This window comes from Mobula hypostoma, chromosome 20 (genome assembly GCF_963921235.1).
Source record: "Mobula hypostoma chromosome 20, sMobHyp1.1, whole genome shotgun sequence".
NCBI classification, from domain to species: Eukaryota; Metazoa; Chordata; class Chondrichthyes; order Myliobatiformes; family Myliobatidae; genus Mobula; species Mobula hypostoma.
The window spans coordinates 58,559,212-58,584,405 of NC_086116.1; the positions used below are offsets into that span (position 1 = coordinate 58,559,212).

At 41.3% G+C, this 25,194-nt stretch overlaps 1 protein-coding gene across 6 annotated transcripts in view; it reads left to right on the forward strand.

Annotated features, from left to right (window-relative positions):
- The window catches only part of mest (mesoderm specific transcript), a 39,681-nt gene that overhangs the window by 9,890 nt on the left and 4,597 nt on the right, over window positions 1–25,194 (forward strand). For 3 of the 6 annotated variants that reach the window (XM_063073034.1, XM_063073035.1, XM_063073036.1), the window contains exons 3-11: window positions 4,206–4,285; window positions 4,780–4,857; window positions 5,814–5,950; window positions 7,155–7,213; window positions 7,311–7,351; window positions 12,062–12,132; window positions 13,082–13,183; window positions 22,234–22,310; window positions 23,586–23,649. In XM_063073034.1, the coding sequence (XP_062929104.1) occupies window positions 4,206–4,285; window positions 4,780–4,857; window positions 5,814–5,950; window positions 7,155–7,213; window positions 7,311–7,351; window positions 12,062–12,132; window positions 13,082–13,183; window positions 22,234–22,310; window positions 23,586–23,649 (709 nt within the window). Of the gene's footprint in view, window positions 1–4,205; window positions 4,286–4,779; window positions 4,858–5,813; window positions 5,951–7,154; window positions 7,214–7,310; window positions 7,352–12,061; window positions 12,133–13,081; window positions 13,184–22,233; window positions 22,311–23,585; window positions 23,650–23,870; window positions 24,239–25,194 lie in introns of those variants that run through there. The other 3 variants (XR_010021144.1, XM_063073037.1, XR_010021143.1) reach the window with 3 other exon arrangements.

A 25,194-nucleotide genomic window follows, 5' to 3' on the forward strand; every position in this document is an offset into this window, starting at 1 on the left:
TGTCCGAGGGCTGTTTATCACTCTGTATACTTTGACCAGTAGTGTCCGAGGGCTGTTTATCACTCTGTATACTTTGACCATAGTGTCCGAGGGCTGTTTATCACTCTGTATACTTTGACCAGTAGTGTCCGAGGGCTGTTTATCACTCTGTACACTTTGACCAGTAGTGTCCGAGGGCTGTTTATCACTCTGTATACTTTGACCAGTAGTGTCCGAGGGCTGTTTATCACTCTGTACACTTTGACCAGTAGTGTCCGAGGGCTGTTTATCACTCTGTACACTTTGACCAGTAGTGTCCGAGGGCTGTTTATCACTCTGTACACTTTGACCAGTAGTGTCCGAGGGCTGTTTATCACTCTGTACACTTTGACCAGTAGTGTCCGAGGGCTGTTTATCACTCTGTATACTTTGACCAGTAGTGTCCGAGGGCTGTTTATCACTCTGTATACTTTGACCAGTAGTGTCAGAGGGCTGTTTATCACTCTGTACACTTTGACCAGTAGTGTCCGAGGGCTGTTTATCACTCTGTATACTTTGACCAGTAGTGTCCGAGGGCTGTTTATCACTCTGTACACTTTGACCAGTAGTGTCCGAGGGCTGTTTATCACTCTGTATACTTTGACCAGTAGTGTCAGAGGGCTGTTTATCACTCTGTACACTTTGACCAGTAGTGTCCGAGGGCTGTTTATCACTCTGTACACTTTGACCAGTAGTGTCAGAGGGCTGTTTATCACTCTGTACACTTTGACCAGTAGTGTCCGAGGGCTGTTTATCACTCTGTACACTTTGACCAGTAGTGTCCGAGGGCTGTTTATCACTCTGTACACTTTGACCAGTAGTGTCCGAGGGCTGTTTATCACTCTGTATACTTTGACCAGTAGTGTCCGAGGGCTGTTTATCACTCTGTACACTTTGACCAGTAGTGTCAGAGGGCTGTTTATCACTCTGTATACTTTGACCAGTAGTGTCCGAGGGCTGTTTATCACTCTGTACACTTTGACCAGTAGTGTCAGAGGGCTGTTTATCACTCTGTATACTTTGACCAGTAGTGTCCGAGGGCTGTTTATCACTCTGTACACTTTGACCAGTAGTGTCCGAGGGCTGTTTATCACTCTGTATACTTTGACCAGTAGTGTCCGAGGGCTGTTTATCACTCTGTACACTTTGACCAGTAGTGTCAGAGGGCTGTTTATCACTCTGTATACTTTGACCAGTAGTGTCCGAGGGCTGTTTATCACTCTGTACACTTTGACCAGTAGTGTCAGAGGGCTGTTTATCACTCTGTACACTTTGACCAGTAGTGTCCGAGGGCTGTTTATCACTCTGTACACTTTGACCAGTAGTGTCAGAGGGCTGTTTATCACTCTGTACACTTTGACCAGTAGTGTCCGAGGGCTGTTTATCACTCTGTACACTTTGACCAGTAGTGTCAGAGGGCTGTTTATCACTCTGTACACTTTGACCAGTAGTGTCCGAGGGCTGTTTATCACTCTGTATACTTTGACCAGTAGTGTCCGAGGGCTGTTTATCACTCTGTACACTTTGACCAGTAGTGTCCGAGGGCTGTTTATCACTCTGTATACTTTGACCAGTAGTGTCCGAGGGCTGTTTATCACTCTGTATACTTTGACCAGTAGTGTCCGAGGGCTGTTTATCACTCTGTATACTTTGACCAGTAGTGTCCGAGGGCTGTTTATCACTCTGTGCACTTTGACCAGTAGTGTCCGAGGGCTGTTTATCACTCTGTATACTTTGACCAGTAGTGTCCGAGGGCTGTTTATCACTCTGTACACTTTGACCAGTAGTGTCAGAGGGCTGTTTATCACTCTGTATACTTTGACCAGTAGTGTCCGAGGGCTGTTTATCACTCTGTACACTTTGACCAGTAGTGTCAGAGGGCTGTTTATCTCTCTGTATACTTTGACCAGTAGTGTCAGAGGGCTGTTTATCACTCTGTATACTTTGACCAGTAGTGTCAGAGGGCTGTTTATCACTCTGTATACTTTGACCAGTAGTGTCAGAGGGCTGTTTATCTCTCTGTATACTTTGACCAGTAGTGTCCGAGGGCTGTTTATCACTCTGTACACTTTGACCAGTAGTGTCCGAGGGCTGTTTATCACTCTGTATACTTTGACCAGTAGTGTCAGAGGGCTATTTATCTCTCTGTACACTTTGACCAGTAGTGTCCGAGGGCTGTTTATCATTCTGTATACTTTGACCAGTAGTGTCAGAGGGCTGTTTATCTCTCTGTATACTTTGACCAGTAGTGTCAGAGGGCTGTTTATCACTCTGTATACTTTGACCAGTAGTGTCAGAGGGCTATTTATCTCTCTGTATACTTTGACCAGGTTGCTCCTCAGCCTTTGACGCTCCAGAAAAAACAACCCAGCTTTCTTCTTATAACATTATTATAGCATATGTTGTGCCCTTGGGTCAAACGAGTTTTTAAGGGTAAAGTCAATAAATACCAGTTGGTCAGTGAGGGTGAAGGTGCTAGAAACAGAATTAGCTATCATTTGCTGAATTGTGGATTGAAGAGGGAAAGCAACCATGATTTGGCAAATTGTGTTGAACTAACATGATGGAAGTGTTTTTGAAATAAAATAACAATGAGTGAGATATGCCTTTGTACACCGACTTCCTAAAGGTACTTGATAAAGATTACTTGAGAAAGAAGTGGGCAAATGGGGCTCGCTTAGCTAAATCATCCTCACCTTTGAAGAGTATAGAATAAAAGGGATCGCAGTGGCATGGCCAAGCTAGGAAACATTAACAGTTGTGACAAGTTATTGTTTCGGCTGGAGGTAAATGCATAGAGGAATTCATCAGGGACTGCTGTAAGAATTACTACTTTTCTTCATTTGTATTGGACTGGTATATGGGGAATAGAAAAGAGGGTATGTCATGGATGGTGAGAGTTTTAGGAATACACAACATTTTAGAGACAGCTTCTTCCACTTCATCAAATTTCTGAACGGACCACGAACACCACCTCACATTTTTTTGCGCTACTTATTTATTTGTTTATATTTCTTTTTGTAACTTATCCTCGACGACCTGGATCAACACGTTGAAGGGTTCCGGCCCGAAACGTTGACTGTTCGTTTCCACGGATGCTGCCCGACTTGCTGAGTTCCTCCAGCTTGTAGTGAGTGTTGCTTTGACCCCAGCATCTGCAGAGTATTTTGTGTGGAGGCTTGCCTGCGTCAGGCGATGCCAACTCTCGACCACCCATGCTGGAATGGCTGTGGACGAGATACCAGACAAAGATTGATCCAACCTCGGCTCCCAAATGATTTTCATCTGCCCCTCCCGGGCACACTTCAGCATTTGAAGCATTAAAAGTGTGAAGAAAAAAACTCTGCCATATGAAGGATAAACAACATTGTGACTTGTAGTAATTTTTTATCGTATTGGAATGTACTTACTGCTGCTGCAAAACAACAAATTTCATGACCTATGTTCGTGATGATAAACCTGAGACTGATTAATATAGTACTAAAAAAAGAGTTTCTAGAGCCATAATTATGATCATCAGACAAGGCGGGATCATCATCTAATCGGGTTAATAAAGCTTAGCAGTCAATCCTAGTTTCAAAGGCTGAATTATCCTTAAAGGTGAGTTGGGTCACCAGTTGCTCACTCAGTAGCAAAGGCTGGTGATCTGCATGGAGAGAAATGCTGTTTTAATCCAAAATACCTGTATTTTCATAACATTCAATGGCATCTTAGGGTTATGCCAATGCATTTATTTTTATTTTTATTTATTTGAGATACAGCATGGAATACGCCCTCGCAGCTCTTTGATCCACCTCACCAAAAACCCCACAACCCCAGATTTATGCCAGCCTAATCATGAGACAACTTGTAGTGACCAATTAACCTTCTAGCCTGCAAGTTTTGCCACTCTTCTGGCATCAACAGAGCACGACCACAACTGAGTAACCCTAACACATGTCTTTAGAATGTAGGAGGAAACTCGAGCATCTGGAAGAAACCCACGCGGTCACGAGGAGAACGTACAGCAGTAGGAATTGGATCTGGGTCGCGGGTGCTGTAGAGCATTAGGCTAACTGCTGTGTTACTGTGCCCAGACCACCAATCCTTGAACATTGCCTTGGAGTTGCTTGTATTGAACTTAACTGCAGGACTATCAGACACCCTTTGAAACTGTCTTAATGTGGTATTTTTATGCTATATTTCAGATTCCATTGGTGCTTTTGGTAGTTCTGATACAGTGATACTTTTGCATGGCTTCCCAACATCAAGCTATGATTGGCACAAGGTAGGAGCAGCTTAGGAAGCTGATACAATTTACATAAGGATTTTTTTCTCTTTGAGTTTATTGTGGGGAGAAAAAATTGGAATTGAAGGGAGGGGACATGTTGTCAATGAGGGATTGCAGTCTCTCAGGGAGAGAATTCAGTTGAATTCAACTGTAGGTGAAGGGAACTGCTATCTAAAGTCTGAGTTTTGATTTATGAATCTCGCAACTGATTATTATAATGGTAGCAGCCCCTTAGTTGGTCATTGTACAATTATCTACCAATATGTGCTAAAGTTGGCCAGGATCCTTTCTTCACAGTGACTGTTACTGTAAACCAATTTACTTTTTATTTAAAAATTAAATTTGAAGTAAGCTGGGATATATTCAAAGGGACCTCTTTTAAGTGAGTGAGTTTTCCCTTTAGTAGCTGAACTATGTCGCTCAATGGTCTAAGCATTTTGTGGAATAATTGAGAGCACTAAGGGATTATGACAACATTCTTTTTATTTTAGATCTGGGAAGGCTTGACATTGAGGTTTAATCGTGTTATCGCAGTAGATTTTCTTGGCTTTGGATTCAGTGATAAACCTGTGAGTATGTAGTTCCTGAGTTGCAATGTCTAGTATCAAACAACCAATTTCTTTGCTGAAGTTGTGCAATTCTTTCTCTGATATTTTTGTTTTCTACTGGCATAGAATGGTTGCCTCCATGGTGACACTTATGTTAAGAAAAATAGTTGATTGGGAGATATTGAATTGGATTGATTTTATTTCTTACCTCCTTCGCATACATGAGTAAAAATCTTTACATTACGTCTGGGTCTAAATGTGCAATGTGCAATCATAATAATTTATAATAAATAGAACAGTCAGTGTAACGTAGAAATACACTCAAATCAGTGTGAGTTAATCGGTCTGATGGCCTGGTGGAAGAAGCTATCCCAGAGCCTGTTGGTCCTGGCTTTTATCCTGCAGTACCATTTCCCGGATGGTAGTAACTGGAATAGATTGTGGTTGGGGTGACTTGGGTCCTCAGTGATCCTTCGGTCCCTTTTTACACACCTGTCTTTGTAGACATAGACATACTTTATTGATCCCGAGGGAAATTGAGTTTCGTTACAGCTGCACCAACCAAGAATAGAGCATAAATATAGAAATACAAAAACCACAAACTATCAAACAACAATATGCAAACTATGCCAGATGGAAATAAGTCCAGGACCAGCCTATTGGCTCAGGGTGTCTGACCCTCCACGGGAGGAGCTGCAAAGTTCGATGGCCACAGGCAGAAACAATCTCCCATGACACCCAGTGTTGTATCTCGGTGGAATATGTCCCGAATCACGGTGGAATATATCCTGAATCACGGGAAGTTCACAATCGCAGATGCACTGGGCTGTCCGCACCACACTCTGCAGAATCCTGCGATTAAGTTCTTGACATAAAGTACTTACGTTATCGCATATATTATGTATTTTAGAAAATGGTTGGAGATGCTTAGTATTGACAAAGTGAACTGATATCAAGATCCATTTATTCTTCTCCAGAGGCTGCACAGATACTCCATCTTTGAGCAGGCAGATATCGTCCAGGGGCTAATGGCAGAACTGGGCCTAGCTCAGCAGAAGCTCAATATCCTGGCTCACGATTATGGAGACACTGTTGCATTGGAGCTGCTGTACAGGTTCTCATTTAAAAAATCATTGACATTTGGACAGGGGCATAATCCTAACTCAGCAAAAATACTGTATTTAAAAAAAAAATTCCATTGAAACATTGCATTTTGCGTGCTTCTGTTTAAATGACATTTCATATACACTCAGTGGCCACTTTATTAGGTACAGGAGTGTTGTGGTCTTCTGCTGCTGTAGTCCATCCTGACCTGTGTTCAGAGAAGACATTCTGCACACCACTTTTATAACGCATGGTTATTTCCTTCCTGTCGACTTGAACCACTTTGACCATTCTCTTTTGACCTTTCTCATTAATAAGGCTTTTTCACCCATAGAACTGCTTTTCAGTGCATATTTCTTTTTTTTTTGTTTTTCACTCCATTCTCGGTAAATTCTTGAGACCTGCGCCAAAAATTATAAATCCCAGGGGATCAGCAGTTTCTAAGATACTCAAACCACTTTGTCTGGCACCAACAAACATTCCACAGTCAAAGTCACTTAGATCACATTTCTTCCCCATACTGATGTTTGGTCTGAACAGCAATTGAACCTCTTGACCATGTCTGCATACTTTTATGCATTGAGTTGCTGCCACATGATGGGCTGATTATATATTAGTATTAACAAACAGGTGTACCTAATAAAGTGGCCACTGAGTGCATGTATTGGTCTATGCCATTCATTTGGATTCATCAGATCTACGGAGAGGGGGAGCCTGCTACATGGGCACTGGCTTGCTCTCCATATTGTACTACCCAGGGTTATGTATATAAGACAGCTAGGGTACAATATCTGTGGTCAACTCTGACCAATGGGCCCTCACTCATGAGTGTCAGCAACCAACTTTCCATACAGTGCATTGTTTTATTGGGCATTCTGTCCAAGTGCTCTCAGTTCAATCTGAATCCATCAGCAAATCTTCTTGAGTTATGATCTTGTGTGATTTCTACCATTGCTCTGGGGCAATCTTTGGCTGAATTCAGCTGATGAAATCCGAGATTTGTAATGCTGGGCACAATCACCAGCAAATATTGAGTGGAATGCAACGCCTTCCATCTAAATGGATTTCTGTGCTGTTAGTCAATTAGAGTGGCTAAATCACCCTGTCTGAGGCGAGCATCTGCTATGGAGCCAATACTTATCATGTGTGTGATATAATCCCTGTTGGAAGTTTCTTAGTTACAGTGTTTGAGCATTACATCTCCTTTGTGTTAGGTCTGAACATGGTAAACCTGGACATCTGATTATTAACAGCCTGTGTTTATCAAATGGAGGTATTAAACTATTTTTCTTAATTGATTTTAATTATTTATATGGTTTTGAAAAATAATCTCAATTCTTGTGGCTGATAGTTTACCCCATTCTTTACAGGAATTTTTCCAGAGACAAATCACCCAAGATTTCTGCAAAAGGTATTATCCATGTTTTTAAAAAATGCAGTGCATTAGAAGTGTACAGAACCGTAGGGTGTAAAGTAAACAGAATGTCAGAAACATGTGCAGAAAGAGAAATATGTTGAGAGGGCAAGAAGAATTAGACTGAGAGGGAGATATTGGATGATAACTATGTGTATTGTGCTGAATAGCTTCTTTCTCGTCATAAATTCATTGCAATTAGGTTGAGAGTCCTCTAGGCAGCACCAGAAGAATAGACAGTAAAACTACAATAGGGCATCAGTGAGTGAGAAGGGTGTAAAGTCCTATCAGCCTTGAGATGCTTGGCAATTTATATGTACGTCTTCTCTAAATCTAGATTGTGAAATGGTGATTGTTGATGTAATGTATTATTCTAAATGGGTCAAATCAAGAGTAGCTAATGTATAGCTTGAGACGAGATACAGATGCACTAGCAGAGGCTGCCAGACATCAGTTGTGGCTCAGCGCTCGTACTGGTTACACGTGCATTTGCTGTTCACTGGTATTTTGTGTTCACTGTTGACTTTGTGTTTAATTTCACTGTGAAAATGTCAAAAAGAGCTGCAGTTACCCCTATGGGTAACAATGAGAAAAAGCGAAGGAATCTTCTCTATCAATAACACAGAAAGTGGAGTTATTGCAGAAGCTTGATTGTGGTGTGTCTGTGTAGCGTCTTACTAAAGAAAATAGTGTCGGAACTACCACTGTATATGATTTAAATAAACAGAAAGACAAGTTACTGAAGTTTTATAGTGACAGTGACATTCTACATTTATTCTAATAAGTCATTTACCATGTGTTTGATTTGGTTCGTTTGAAGCTGTATATTTTTATATTTTATTGAATGTTTTTGTTGGAAATAAAATTTCTTCTCATCATTATTCCCTAAACAATACAGTATAACAATTATTTATATAGCATTTACATTGTATTAGGTATTATAAGTAATCCAGAGATGATTTAAAGTATACGGGAGGATGTGCGTAGGTTTGGTGCGCTGCTGGGTCTTAAAGCCCACCGCACTGAGACAGGTTAAATAAGGGACTTGAGCATACATGTTTTTTGGTATCGGGGGGGTGGGGGGGGTGGTCTGAAATCTGAAAAATTCTGAATTCCGAAATGCAACTGACCCTAAGGAATTCAGATAAGGGATTGTGGACCTGTAACACATTTTCAGTCAATCACTGTTTTCTACGGATGTTGCCAGAAAGGGCACCACTTTTTTCTTCTTGCCCTGGCAAACCCATACAGTGAGCCCAACAGAGAAGTCGTGGGGATAGGTTGGAATGTTTGACAGCTAATATAATCTCAATAGCTGCAAATGTGGAAATATAATTTATTGCAAATGAAAGATGGGAAACGGAGATAGCAGAGACTATGTTGTATTAGACTTCATATATAAGACACATCATCACAACAGCAGGTAATCCAATGTTAGTGATTGTAAAAAGGACACCAAGGGCCTGCAAAGGGCTATAAGCAGATTAGGTGAGTGGAGAGAGAAATTGGCATCTGGAGGATAATGTGGGAAAATGCGAGGTTATCCACTTTGGAAAGAGGAGTGGAGATTATTATGTAAGTGCACACAGACGACAAATTTTGTGCTCCAGAGGAAACTGAGAGTCTCTGTGCTTAATAAACAAAAGGTTGATTGGCAGGTACCATACATAATTAGTAATACTTGTAGAATTTAAACGTAAACAACAGGGATTCTGCAGACGCTGGAAATTCAAGCAACATACATCAAAGTTGCTGGTGAACGCAGCAGGCCAGGCAGCATCTATAGGAAGAGGTGCAGTCGACGTTTCAGGCCGAGACCCTTCGTCAGGACTAACTGAAGGAAGAGTGAGTAAGGGATTTGAAAGCTGGAGGGGGAGGGGGAGATGCAAAATGATAGGAGAAGACAGGAGGGGGAGGGATAGAGCCGAGAGCTGGACAGGTGATAGGCAAAGGGGGTACGAGAGGATCATGGGACAGGAGGCCTAGGGAGAAAGACGGGGGGGGGTGACCCAGAGGATGGGCAAGAGGTATATTCAGAGGGACAGAGGGAGAAAAAGGAGAGTGAGAGAAAGAATGTGTGCATAAAAATGAATAACAGCTGGGGTACGAGGGGGAGGTGGGGCCTAGCGGAAGTTAGAGAAGTCGATGTTCATGCCATCAGGTTGGAGGCTACCCAGACGGAATATAAGGTGTTGTTCCTCCAACCTGAGTGTGGCTTCATCTTTACAGTAGAGGAGGCCGTGGATAGACATGTCAGAATGGGAATGGGATGTGGAATTAAAATGTTTGGCCACTGGGAGATCCTGCTTTCTCTGGCGGACAGAGCGTAGATGTTCAGCAAAGCGGTCTCCCAGTCTGCGTCGGGTCTCACCAATATATAAAAGGCCACATCGGGAGCACCGGACGCAGTATATCACCCCAGTCGACTCACAGGTGAAGTGATGCCTCACCTGGAAGGACTGTTTGGGGCCCTGAATGGTGGTAAGGGAGGAAGTGTAAGGGCATGTGTAGCACTTGTTCCGCTTACATGGATAAGTGCCAGGAGGGAGATCAGTGGGGAGGGATGGGGGGGACGAATGGACAAGGGAGTTGTGTAGGGAGCGATCCCTGCGGAATGCAGAGAGAGGGGGGGAGGGAAAGATGTGCTTAGTGGTGGGATCCCGTTGGAGGTGGCGGAAGTTACGGAGAATAATATGTTGGACCCGGAGGCTGGTGGGGTGGTAGGTGAGGACCAGGGGAACCCTATTCCTAGTGGGGTGGTGGGAGGATGGAGTGAGAGCAGATGTACGTGAAATGGAGGAGATGCGTTTAAGAGCAGAGTTGATAGTGGAGGAAGGGAAGTCCCTTTCTTTAAAAAATGAAGACATCTCCCTCGTCCTAGAATGAAAAGCCTCATCCTGAGAGCAGATGCGGCGGAGACGGAGGAATTGCGAGAAGGGGATGGCGTTTTTGCAAGAGACAGGGTGAGAAGAGGAATAGTCCAGATAGCTGTGAGAGTCAGTAGGCTTATAGTAGATATCAGTGGATAAGCTGTCTCCAGAGACAGAGACAGAAAGATCTAGAAAGGGGAGGGAGGTGTCGGAAATAGACCAGGTAAACTTGAGGGCAGGGTGAAAGTTGGAGGCAAAGTTAATAAAGTCAACGAGTTCTGCATGCTTTTATATATTGGTGAGACCCGACGCAGACTGGGAGACCGCTTTGCTGAACATCTACGCTCTGTCCGCCAGAGAAAGCAGGATCTCCCAGTGGCCACACATTTTAATTCCACATCCCATTCCCATTCTGACATGTCTATCTACGGCCTCCTCTACTGTAAAAATGAAGCCACACTCAGGTTGGAGGAACAACACCTTATATTCTGTCTGGGTAGCCTCCAACCTGATGGCATGAACATTGACTTCTCTAACTTCCGCTAGGCCCCACCTCCCCCTCGTACCCCAGCTGTTACTCATTTTTATGCACACATTCTTTCTCTCACTCTCCTTTTTCTCCCTCTGTCCCTCTGAATATACCTTTTGCCCATCCTCTGGGTCACCCCCCCCGTCTTTCTCCCTAGGCCTCCTGTCCCATGATCCTTTCGTACCCCCTTTGCCTATCACCTGTCCAGCTCTCGGCTCTATCCCTCCCCCTCCTGTCTTCTCCTATCATTTTGCATCTCCCCCTCCCCCTCCAGCTTTCAAATCCCTTACTCACTCTTCCTTCAGTTAGTCCTGACGAAGGGTCTCGGCCTGAAACGTCGACTGCACCTCTTCCTATAGATGCTGCCTGGCCTGCTGCGTTCACCAGCAACTTTGATGTATGATACTTGTAGAATGTTGACTTTAATTACAAGAGATTTGGAGTATGAAAGTAGGGGAGTTTTGTTGTGCTTTTACAGGATGCTGGTGAGACTGCATCTGACCCATTTCATACAGTTTGGCTTCTACATTTCTAGTGGAGAAAAAGATTCATCAGGATGATTAGTGGGGTGAAGGGACAGAAGTAAAGAAAATTTATTTATTTATTGAGATGCAGCACGGAATAGGACCTTCTGGCCCTTTGAGCCACGCCGGCCGGTGATCCCTGATTTAATCCTAGCCTAATCACAGGACAATTTACAATGACCAGTTAACCTACCAACAGGTACATCTTTGGACTGTGGGAGGAACCCAGAGCACCCAGAGGAAACTCATGATGAGCACGTACAAGCTGCTCACAGGCAGCTGCGGGAATTGAACCCGGTGGCTGGCACTGCAACGTCTTGTGCTAACCACTATGCTACCATGCCGTGAACAGGTTGCAGTGTAGAAAACTGTCAGATGATCTTATTGAAGTGCACAAGATGTTGAGAGGATATCTCCCTTTGTTGGGATATCTAGAACAAGAGAGTATAATTTCAGAATAATGGATTACCCATTTTAGCAGGAGATGAGGATATTTTTCTCTCTGAGTCATGAAATGTTAGGATTCCATCCCATGGAGAGCTGTGAGGACAGTGTTCCTGGTAACTGAAATTGCTTGTGACATTAAAATTTAAAAATGATGTCAGAAATCTACAACAGTAAATATTGATGCACAACTGTAGTAATGTTATGATTTTAAAAAAGTGAGGTTAATGGCTTATTCTAAGTGTGGTCTGTTGTGCATGGTAGCACGTAGAAACTTGTGTGCATTTTTAAAAATTGACAATGCATTTCTACATTATTTTCTTAATTTTCTTTGTAACAGTTACTCAAAAACAGCGGTTGCTTTTCACCAATCTTCACCAGACTGATGAACTACTATTTTTTCTCAAAAGGGTAAGTCTGTAACCAGAGCAACATACACAAAATGGTAGAGGAACCCAACAGGCCAAGCAGCATCTATGGAAAAGAGTAAACAGTCGACGTTCGGGGACTTAAAGACAGAGAAGGAACGCGGAAGATGCAGGGATAAAAAAATAGGGAGAGGGAAAAGAGTTTAGCTGAAAGGTGTTAGGTGAAGTCAGTTGGGTGGGAAAGGTCAAGGGATGGAAAAGAAAGAATCTGGTGGGATTCTTTCCTGTCGAAATCTGATAGAAGTCTGTAATCATGTGGATCTAGGAAGATCTGAATTATATCCAGTAGACACCAACACTCCGAGCAACAATTTAGTGGGATGTCTATTCAATTTTTGCAACCCATTAATAACAGCATACCAGTTTCATCTCCCTGCACAAGTTAAACAATACTGACTTGAGCATTCTGAATTGCTTTCACATGTGTGCTAAATGCTGAATAAACACTTCTCACAACCTGCACGTGGTAGTTCTTTTTTGTTTTATTAGTTTTAAGCAAGAAAGTCATTGTTGATCAATCCAGATTAGCCTGCATTATATTCATAGTCAATGTTTTCACTAAAATTAGTGAATAAAAATGGAATACTGCTGTTTGTCAGTCTAGCTCAATTCGATCCTTGTCGTTTGAAAGTTTGGTTTTAAGACGCATACTAGCCTTTAGCATGAAATGTAAGCTGGCTGTCCACTATAAAGGGAGTGCAGTATTTAGTGTTGTTCTGTCTTTAGAACTGGTCATCGTGCTGCAGCTGGATCCACGTTCAGCATTACGTTATTCAGTTTTCAAAAGTCCTGAGAAAGGACCACTGAGAAAAAAAACAGCAAACACTTACTGCAAGGTCACTTTACTGGTACCTGTTTTTACATTTATCAGTCATGAAATTTTGGACTTTAGTGAAACATCTTGATGGGATTTTTCTTATGAACCATTTTAGGATCGGTGCAGTGTTTGGACCTCACACACAGCCAACAACTGCAGAGTACTGGGACATGTGGACTACTGTTCGGATCAATGATGGGAATCTAGTAATGGACAGGTGAGTCAAGCACCAAGTTCTATTCAACTTGTTATAATTACAGCCAACAGCAATGTATTAAACTGGTGCTGGATGAGAAGACTTTAAAGCTATAGACTATTCAAGGATTTTTGTCAAAACATATTTTCTGTCATCCAGAATAGCACTTACACCATCTCAAATCATGGCACCTCGGGGTAGCTAATCAAATAGCACATGAGCATAGATTTTTATGGGATATGTGAAGCTGTATAGTTGCTGCAGTTATAGAGCCTATCTGTTTCATCTGATACTCATTGTTAACAAGTTTGCAAATGTATCTGTGATCTAAGATCAGTCAAGCATTCTTTGGTTGTTAATTGGTGTTTTGTTTATATTTGTAGCCGGAGAGTGGTGAATCTGTGGAATTCATTGCCACGGACAGCTGTGGAGGGCAAATCATTGAGTATATTGAAAGCAGAGATTGATAGGTTCTTGATTAGTCAGGGTGTCAAAGGTTATGGGGAGAAGGCAGGAGAATGGGGTTTAGAGGGATAATAAATCAGCCATGATGGAACGGCGGAGCAGACTCGACAGGCCAAAGGATTTAATTCTCTGCTAGTGTGTCTAATTGTCTTAAATAACTTATTGCCTTTATACCTTGACTTCAGCTTTATCTTTGTACCTCCCTCCCTCCCTCCCTCCCTCCCTCTTGTAATAATTAATACTCATTGAAGTCTATGTATATAGATTGGAAAAATCAGATTTCAAGCTTTACCTAGTTGAGGATTGCACGGAACTTTTTTTGGGATAGTTTCATAAGACAGTATGCCGTGTTCTGGAATCAACCACAGAGGAAAATATGGTAATGTGGAACAAGATAAGATTAATTAATGGCTTCCCAGTGAAGGAACCTTGGGGTAGCAGCGATTATAATACTGAAGTTCCAGTGTGAGGGAGAGAAGAATGAGTCTAAAATTACTGTTATAGTCCTGAATGGCAACAATAAGGCCATAAAACAGACTTAACTAAAGTGAATAACTTGCCATGGGTGGCCCCAACCCCAACTGCAAAAGGAGGAGGGTTGAACAGGGGGCCAGCAACCCCAATTAGTAAAAACCCAGGCTATAGAAGCTCCAAAAACCTCATCATTGAGAGGAAGGATCTTAAGGTGGCCTACATCTGGGGACTTGAAAGACTGGCTCTGGTCAGAGGACGCTGTTAAGCTACTGTCAGTGGCCTAAGCCCCAGTAGGGGTGATGGGCTTCAGAAGATGAACTAAATCGAACTGGCATATTACCTTAAGGGAACAGGTAGTGGTGATACAATAGCAACATTTAAAGGGATCTCTCGAAATACACAGAATAGATAAGTTCTAATGAGAAAGAAACATTTAAAGGGGAGGCCTCTATGTCTGTGGTTAGCTAAGAGAGAAAATAGTGCTGTAAAAAACAGTAGGGTTTCAATGTGGACATTTAGAAATGGAGCTAGGCATAGATCCTATAGAAGGTGAGTCTGGGCAATTAATAGAAAATCTGGAGATGGCAGATGCATTAAGCAGATGTCCTGCATTAGGCTTCACAGTAGAATAGAAATGCACCTCCCCGTGACATTAGGCACATTGGGCAGCAACCTTACTGTTCCTTTAGTATTTTTCTGTTTTATGAGGTGGAGTTGCTAGCTCGACGCTCGACCCAACACGTGTGGAACTCTTGCAAGGAGCCAGCCAGATTCAAACCTGGGACCTCTTGTTCTGAGGTTCGGGTGTGGATGCCGCTGCACCAATAGCACAGACAGAATATAAATGTACCAACCCAGAGATGGATCTATAAATGGATATGGAAGGAATTGAAAATTGCTATTACAAGGGAAGTAGAATTGAGCAGTGTTAGAGCTATAGTTGACCAGTCCTTTTAGCCTGGTGGACTTTATCTGGAGGCCTTTTTAAAGAAAGTGGCCACTAAGAGGGTTGAATACTAAGATTTAATTATTCATAAATTCTCTAGATTTGGGAGAGGTTCCATTAGATTGGAAAATAGAAAATGTATTTCCTTAGTTTAGAAACAGAGAGAGAGAGAGACAGAAAACAAGAAACTTCAGGCTACTTAGCTTAATGGCTATCATAAGGAAAATGCTAGAAGTTATGATTTAATACATTATTTGCAGCACTTCGGTAAAATAAAAAATGGTCAATCAAAGTCAGCAAAGTTTTGTCAAATGGAAACTTTGTTTGGTGAAAATATATTAAAGGTTCTTGACAGGTTAACTTTGGAGAGAATGTTTCCCCTTGTGGGAAAATCACAGGGGTTCCCAACCTGGGTTCCATGGATCGCTTGCTTACTGGTGTTGGTCCATGGCATAGAAAAGGCTGGAAACCCCTGAGATTCTAGAACAAAGGGTCACTGCTTAAAAATAAGGGGTCGCTGATTCAGACACAGATAAGGCAGGTTTTTTCTGATGGTAGAGTGTCTTTGGAGTTCTCTTCTTCAAACAATGGCTGATGAGAAATTTTTAAATGATTTAAGGCAGAGGTAGATTTGGTTTAAATGAACAAGGTTAACGGAGTAGACTGAGTGCACAGTTAAATTTATAAGCTGATCAGCCAGGATCTTCTTGAATGGAGGCATTAGTTTACTCCTAATGTATGTATTTGTAAGTCTCCTAACACTTCCAGTCAGTGTAGAGTTCTGGATTGCCTCAGATTAGCTAACTTAGCATGAAGTATGCCAGGAGTGAGAACACTTATAGATGCTGAGCTTAAAAGGGCTTATTATACCATTATATGGAGAGAGGTGAATTATTGATACGTGCTGATGAGTCAGTGGCCTGGTACAAATAATTGCTTCTAACAGTAAATTGCAGATATCCCACCTCCCCCAGAAGCTCCAGGAGTCTCCCGCATATTGATAGCGGCTCCCTGACGCCCGCAAGTTATATACAATATCCCGGAAATCAATTTTTTTTTGAGAGCGAGCAAGAGAGAGGGAGGGACAGACAGATGTAGCGAGAGAGTGATAGAGCATCCTGATAGGTCTACTTAGCACAAAGAGAGACCAATCAGTTTTCTTTGTGGGCAGGCTTTACAGTTGACCTCTCTCTCTCTCTCTCTTTCATTGTCCATCAGTTCAGTTTAGTGTCCTGCAGCGCTATAGCAGAGTGTTCCAAAAAAAGAAAAAAGAAAACGCACTTCACCCCAGACTACACTAAAGTGTACCCCTGCCTAATAGGGATCAAAAATAATGACAGTGTTGCTCGCTGCACTGTTTGCAATAGTGACTTTCAGGAGATAGATGTGAGCAACCCTGAAATTCACTGCCCAGATGAAGAGCTATTTACTGGGTACCTAGCAAGGAGGCAGTTGCTAAGTGAGGAAACACAAGAGATCCCCCCTTACAAGACAAAACAGTTCTTCAAAGATGCCAGAGCATTCTGTGTCAGGTGCTTTCAAAAAATCTTGGAGAGCAAATCTTGAAAAATCTGTCAGTGGTCAATACAGAGAGTCAAGATGATGTGAATCCAGCACAGATTTTGACTTTGGCAGAGAGATTTCCAAATGTGATCAAGGCAGATGCAAGAGTACAGCTCCACTTGGAAGTCCTGGATTATGTCTCAACTGACCTTGAAGGACTGGTGCCAAACTATAAAAATTTGCCAGTTGGTGAGTTCTGGGGGAAGCTGTCCAAAGTAAAATCTGTGAGCACAGGGCAGTTGAGATTCAAAGAGCTCAGCCAGTTGATGAAGCTGCTTTTGGTGCTGTCAAATTCTAATTGTGATGTAGAAAGGGCATTCAGCATGGTGCGTCACATCAAGACAGAATTCAGAAGTCAGCTGTGAATCTGATGTCTTGCAAAATTAACAAATTCATTGACACAGACTGCTATGAGGTTGAGACTTCCAGCAAAATGCTCAAATCTGCCAAGCAAGCCAAATCACAGTACAAGGAAAATTTGCAAAAGAAATAGAAAAGCTATTTGCATTAGCATTTAGCTATTAGCATTGAGACTGCCAATTAAATACTCAACAAGGAAAATATATATGTGTGCGTGTAAATAGTTTCAATATGTGATCAAGTAAATTGTTGTGTTCTTTCATAATCAAATGTCCTGTATACATACACCCTTGGAGGTCAATGGGGGGGGGGGGAATATGGGGTTGCAGGGGGCAGGGGTGGTGGTGCTACCTCCCTGGAATGAGTTTTTGCAGGGTAGGATGTCTGGAATTGCCTTGGCTCAGTGTGGAGAGACTGTATGTGAGAAATGGTATTGGGCAGGCTGGGGATAGCAGTTCACCCTCTCAGCGCTGAGATGCAAGGAATGGGGGGTTGTGGCAGGTTCCTGGCACAGGTATCATGGGCCGTTGTAGAGTACAGGCAGAGCCTTCTCCATGCCATAAAATAACAAATTCCATGATATAGAGGAATATTAATGATATTAAACCTGATTCTGATGTGTTGATAGACTGACCTTGGGTCTTATGATCTATCGTGTTACATCCTGTTAGATGAGAAGTAAGCTGTTACCTGAGATTTTCCTGAAATAAGAAACTCATCTGAAGGGGAGAGCCAGCAGTTTCTATCACATAGCAACATCAGAATTGAGGAGTAGCTGCTGCCAATTCTTGCAATGGCCTTCACTCACTGTGTCAGCCAGCCCACAGCCTTGCATCTAAATGCTGAACGTAGAACAGTACAGGCCATTTGGCCCACAATATTGTGCTGACTCTTTAACCTACTCTAGGATCAATCCAACCCTACCCTTCCCTCCCACGTAGTCTTCCATTTTCTTTCATCCATGTGCCTACAGAAGAGTTTCTGAAATGCCCCTAATGTATCTGCGTCTACCACCCCTGACAGTGCATTCCATGCACCTGCCACTCTGTATAAAAAAACCTGCCTTTGACATACTGCGCGCACACACACACACATTCTTTCCTCCAATCACCTTATCACCTTAAAGTTAAAATGATGCTTACTCCTATTAGCCATTTCTGGCCTGGGAAAAAGGCGCTGGCATTCCACCCTGTGCCTCTTATCTTGGACACCTTTATCAAGTCACCTTTCATCAACGTTTCCTCTCATTTTTTTTTTTACAGCTGTGCAGACTCGAGCAGGAAATTTTTACATGGCCCGAAAAAACCATGTGGCTCTTTAAATGTTTTTGTAATATGAATATTATAAATATTTAGAATGAAAATTGAAAAATCACATTTATCTATTAATTGGAGGGTATAATGGAATATAGTACAATAAAGAAAATCTTACATGTTTTGTAATTTTTTTCTAGCTGTGTCCAATTCCAGCTGTGTGGCAACAGAGGCTATGTGCTTGGGAGCATTTTAGTTACTGCGTGGCCACATATCTGCACAACTTAGAGGGAACAGTGCCTCTCATCCTCCTAATTCCAAAGAGAAAAGCCCTAGTTTTCTCACCCTATCCTCATAAGACATGCTCCCTAATCTAGGCAGCATCCTGGTAAATCTCCTTTGCACCTTCTCTAAAGCTATAATGAAGAGACCAAGCTGAACACTCAATGCCAGGTGAACAACTGTGCCACTTCCCCTGGCCCACAGCCTCTCCACATTGGACTATGGGCAGTACATTGCTGGGGGAGTGCCAGTGAAGGACTGGGGTTCACTGCAGGTTCCCATCACAGCACCGTGCAGCACAGGCAGAGTATGGGGGAGACAAATGGGCCTACGGACCTGTGAGTGTTTGAAATGGAGGACAAAGACCACCATGTGCCTGTACCATCATTCAGTAAGATAATAACAAAAAAATTGATCTCTAAATACATTCAGCAACTGAGCCTCCACGGCCCAATAGGGTAGAGAATTTCAAACGTTTATCTCTCTCTGCATGAAGAAACACCTTGTCAATCCTGTCCTGAATGGTCAACTTTTTTTTAAGAGTTTGTCCCCTGGCTTTATATACCCCATCAACTGTGCAGCTGTCTTGGTTAGCCCCTTATGAATGTTGCACATTGACATGAGATCACATCTCATTTTTCTAAACTCCGAATGACAGAGATGTTCCATGCTATAAGTCTGAACTGGGTTCAAATGAAATTGAATGAATGAGTAGAATGCATGTAGTGCCACAGTTTTAAGATTACAGAGAAGGAGTTAGAATAGAAATGAGTTAAATTTTAGTTTCAACATGGGAGTTTATGCATTAGTTATTCTGCAGTTTAGTCAGAATTTCCAATGAGGGATTACCACGAGAAGTGTTGATAAAAAGCAAGTGGGAGATATCAAGTGAGGAAAGCATCACTCATCAAGTAGAAAGTTTTTCTCTTATCCTATACAGGAGATTATTAGTCTTGTAACATGTTCCTTCAATCCAGGAATGGGATTTCTGTATCTTTTCACTTCAGTTTAGCTCCTTTGGAGCAGTACCATACGTAGGTAGCTTTCATACAGGCCTTGCCTTTTCTGAGGCTCTGTTTTCTTTGTGCATATTACATTCTTTCTGGTCCTTCTAAAGCCCTGTTTCCTGGTCAAGGAAGATATAAAAATGGCCAGAAATTGCATCCAATGGAAAGAAAACAAATCCATGGAACAGAGCTGAAAGCCTTCAAAAAAAATATTGCTGAATACCAGAGTAACTAAAATAGAATGTGCTGTTACGTTATGTATAAAGAGCAATTTATGTTCTCCCAGCTGGTTTACATCTGACATTGGAGCTGAGCATGAGATCACTTAGGTGAGGTTTTCTTGCTTGTCTTGTCCAAAAGCTTTTAATTTTCTTCCTTAGAACTGTGCAACTGGGAAGTTGCAGCAGGTAATGTAGATTGATGCCTCTGAAACTGCAGAGCTGAATATCTGAATGGAATTGGATTAAGGGTTATTGGGTTAAGTACAGATAATCCAGTGCTGTCAGTAAACATGCTTGTTAATGGGACCTTGAAAACATACTAAGGGACATCTCTAGTCAAAACTGTATAGTATTGAATTAACTTCAAAGAAAGTGCAAGTTGGTGTAAAACCTTTCATTAGGGTTAGCTGAGTTGGTAGAGTTCCCAATAAAGCGTATTTTATGCTACCTCTGACGTGCTGAGCTGTATTATCTTTAGTGATTTTTTACTGTATTTTTTATTTAAATTTGCCTAATTCAAGTAATCATATTTCAGCATGAAGTTTTCTGATTGGTTTATTGTTCACATTGGCTCAAAGTAATGCAAAATTCATTTTAAGTGCAAGAAATGTTTAAGAATAGGCTAACTAAATAAACTTGCCAGTACATCTGACTGAAGACATAGAGGAGATGAATACCCATTGTTAACCTTTAAGAAGATGATTGGAGATTGAGATTCATACGTGTTAACCGTTTAACCTTCCATTTCCCCAGGATAAGAGGGTGAGTGTAGTTTAAAGCAGGAGAGATTGTCAAGCAAGAATATTAACAGAAGGGTGCTACGGTAGCATAGTAGTCATCAGAATGCTGTTACAGCTTGGGACGTTGGAGTTCAATCCCAAGGTCCTCTGTAAGAAAGTTCTTCCCATGTGCGCATGGGTTTACTCCGGGTGCTCCGCTTTCCTCTCACAGTCCAAAAAAGTATTGGTTAGTAGGTTAATTGGTCATTGTAAATTGTCCTTGGAATAAGCTAGGGTTAAATTGACTGGTTGTTAGGTGGTGTGGCATGGTGAGCTGGAAGAGCCTCTTCCTCGCCATATCTCTAAATAAATTTGAAAGTATAAAATTTGAAAGGAATTGGTGTGATGAGTAATTTGACCTTTTATCACCCTGGACTTTGAAGGGAAAAAAATGTGGGAAGAATATTCCACAGTCAACTGATTTATTGTTAGCTTATTTTAAAATTGGACTAATTATTAAAGAATCCTCTGCCCTACTTCTGTCAATTGCAGCAAGTCTTGAAAATGGAGAATGTATAAATATTGGTCAATATTCTTTCCACAAATGGGGAAAGTAAAATGGCATTCTGGCCCAGCTGTTACAGCTAATGTTGGCTGAATTTTATAATGGGATCATATAAGCTGGAGTAAGGTGAAATACACTCACTTATGGTATTTACTAACTTACTGCCTGTTACGGTGCTGGTGTTTAGGACAGCAATGAAGGCCTTTCATCTCTCTCTGTCCTTGGCCCTCTTTTCTATTGTGCCTTATGTGTGGTTCATGGTCCTCGTTTCCTCTACGGTACGGTGCCAAGTTGTCTTTGGTCTCTCAAATTTTCTTCACCTGTCAGGGACCCAGTGAAGTGCTGTCTTGATGATAGAGTTGGCTTTTTTCTCATCAAGTGCCCAATCCATCTCCAACGTTTCCTCATGATTGTGGCCGTGTCCACTTGATGACACTGAAGGAGTAGAGCGTGGTTGAAGATCTTGGCCAGAAGATACGGAGGATCTTCTGGATGGAAATACACTCAGTGGTCACTTTATTAGGTATAGGAGGGGAACCCGCTGTGGTCTTCTGCCATTGTAGCCCATCCTCTTCACGGTTTGACGTGTTGTAGCTCGGAGATGCTGTTCTGCACTCCACTGTTGAAATGAGTGGTTATCTGAGCTACTGTCACCTTGAACAAGTCTGGCCATTCTCCTCTGACCTTTCTCAGTAACAAGACATTTTTACCCATAGAACTGCCGCTCACTAGATGTTTTTTTGTTTCTTGTACAATTCTCTGTAAACTCTAGAGACCTCTGCATGAAAATCACAGGAGATCGGCAGTTTCTGAGATATTCAAACAATTCGTCTGGCACCAACAAGCATTCCACTCAGTCACTTGGGTCACATTTCTTCTCCATTCTGATGTTTGGTCTGAATAATAACTGAACTTGACAATGTCTGTATACTTTTACGCATTGAGCTGCTGCCACTTGATTGGCTGGCTAGATATTTGCATTAGTGAGCGGCTGTACAGGTATACCTAATAAGGGAGTCACTGAGTGCCTATGAATGTAGAATCAGTGTAGGGTTTCTAAACAGCAACTATTTCTCCCATGATATGCTCATGATGATGAAGTGCAGAAATGGTCTATGAATACTTTGATTTTCATTTAATAGTATATTTCCAAGTCAACTTGTCCTAGCTCTTAAAACTGTGGGCATAACATTCCATCATTTAATGTTTTTTTCAGTATTTTGCAGTTCATCAATCAAAGATGGAAGTACAGAGATCGATGGGTAGGAGCCTTGATTTCTACCTCTGTTCCATGTATGTTGAACACTGTCGGCTTTATCTTAATGGAGAAACTATTCTAATACATATGAGAGGTGTTTACAAATAATCATGCACTGTTAGTCTCTAACTCTCATCTGTTCTGTTGAGTGTTCACTGCTCACTCCAGAGAATTAAGTTAAACATCTAGGCTAACTGACAGACTTGCAATGATGGAGCAGTTGGATGAGATAGAAGTGGCCTTACAGCTAAAATGTTGTAATGCAAATAAGCTCTCAGGTAGACATAAAACTCCTGGTGCTACTTTGAAGAGGAAATTTTACCTGCTGGGTCATGGCCAGTATGTATCCTTGAACTATCACTAAAATAGATTATCCAGTTATTATCATTGTGCTTTTGTTGGGGATTATTGTGCTGAAATTGACAGCTCTACTTTCAAAAATGCTTTGCAAGCTGATTAAGATTTGTCCCTGGAATTACGAGTTGTCAGTGAGTGAATGCTTCTGATGTTGAAGCCCTCAAAAATATTCAATATTAAACTTTTAAAATAAAATTAAATATTTAAATCAATTCAAATAAAAACGATGCTCCTTCCCGCAGATGTTTTCTCGTTAATATCGGTAGACCCATTGGACTTGCTCTGCAGTAATTAGCTTTTAGAAGTTTGCGCTCTGCTGTTCACCTCCTTGAGAAAACTACAGTTGCCAGTTTAAAACTGGCAAACCTGAGTTAGTATTTGTCTTCAGCATCCTGAGTTAAGGAATGATGAGAAAATCATTCAGTTTCCTGCTTTAAATTACTCTTCAATGTCCTCCCTCTCTTTGGATGAAAGTTGCAGAGTCCATAAAGCGTGCCTTTTCAGATCGCAATTTATTTACTTATCATGTGTACATTAAAATGTATCATTTGCGTTATCAACTAGACTTCCCAAGGATGTGCTGGGGGCAGCCCACAAGTGTCGCCACATGTTCCAGCACCAACAGAGCCTGCCCACGATATTCAACAGAACAACACAAGCAATAGCAATGGAACTAAATTTAAGATAATGAGCAAAACAAGCCCTTTTACCGACCAACTCCTCACACACAAACAGGCCTTCAACCCCGGTACAGGCCACCCCTGGGCCTTGGTGCCTCCAGTCCTTGGCCATGGATTGTAGAAATTTGTGTTTAAAATATCAATGCATTTTATTGAGTTCCCATTATTCCAATAGTTGGTTAGTTTCACTGAATTGTAGTCTGAGCTAAACAAATTGAGTATTCTGTGAATGTAACCAGAGGTTTGCTGGTGTTTCATGTTCTTTTATCACAGTACATTTAATCTATGGACCAATGGATTCTGTGAACCCTCACCCTGAATTTCTGAATCTTTATCAGTAAGTCACGGTTTTCTTCTCATGTATTCTTTAGTCCGTATTTAAAAACAGTTAAATGACTTAAATAATAGAAGCACTCTGGAATTGTCTGGACTTTTGACTTGGGGTGATTGTGTTCTATAATTTTAAATAAGTTATAAAATTGAGAGGGCATACAACAAATCTAATCAAATATGAAAGTCAGCAGGAAGGTTATAAATGTAGATTTTTTTTGTGTGCAGAGACAGTGAAATGAGGTAATTGGGAACTGCCGAGGCCTGATGTATGAGAGAACTTGGTGATGGGAATATTGTGAAAAACACAATAAAACACGTAACATCTCTCTTACTATCTGAACTGATCTTTTTTGGTGAGTGAAGACAAACCCTGGAATAAAAAAAGTTCTAAATAAACTTTAGAAATGCACTGTTCCATAGAATACATAGAACAATAGATTCACATCTCATTAAAGATGAACTAGTGTCATATTGGTTACAGAAAAGCAAAAAGTCTAATTCTGTAAATAAAAAGAAAATTTATTAACCAAGAGGTAAGCCTTTACAAAATGGAAAAGATAACAGAACCTTTACTGAAATACATATTAAATTCTATAAGTAAGTGACTGGATTATTACTTTAAAATAATCTAGCCACTTGGCTGCTAGTCTCCTAGTGAGAAAATAGCAGCCAATTGTCTCCATTCAGGGTAAATTTGACTGGTGTTGGTTAATCAATATGTTGGCTAACTAGGAGTTAACTTGATTGCTAAACTAAAACCAGAAATTTAATAACAAGATATTGCAAAAACAGTAGGAGCACATTCTTTCCAAGAAATGTGTCCCAATTGAGTCACTCAGTTATATCCCAGTCCAATGCATACTCCCTATATCCTGTTCAGGCAGATTTTGAATCTTAAAATTGAAAACTTACGAATGGAAAGTAGTGAAAAGCAAATTTAAAATAGATACCAGGGGAAGAGAAAACTTTCATTACTGAGGGTTAACTGAACTCGGGACAATAATATGTATAAAACTGACTTTTGATTTTGTTTGGAAAGTAAAGCCCTTAATTGGAAAGCATGTGTTAGTGGGTAGCAGATTTAAGTGAATGAATTAAAACAACAAATTCCTGTTTATCACTTTAAGGGACAAAAGAAGCAGAAAACAATAATTACTCTGAAGGCTGCAGTTTGTACTTTTGTTGCAGTGTTTGTAAATTCCCTCAGTTTACTCAAGCTTTCAATTTACCTTTTCTCACTACTGCAAATGTAATAGCTAAGATACTTGCAGGAGGGACAATTCAATGTATATCTCTACCGAACTGGATATTCAGGTAATGGGTTTATAATGGTTAACACCCCCCTTCGCACCTCCCCACTAAAAATCTTCCTGATTGAAGTTCCACCAGAAAATTGAGTAGTTAACCTAGATTGATTCAGTGAAGTGTTGGCTGAGATCATAAACTGGATTCTGTCTGCCTCTGTGAATGTAAACTATCCCATGCAGGAGGTATGATTCTTTTAAAAAATTATCTATTGCTCATCCATTGTCACTAAAATTGACAATTA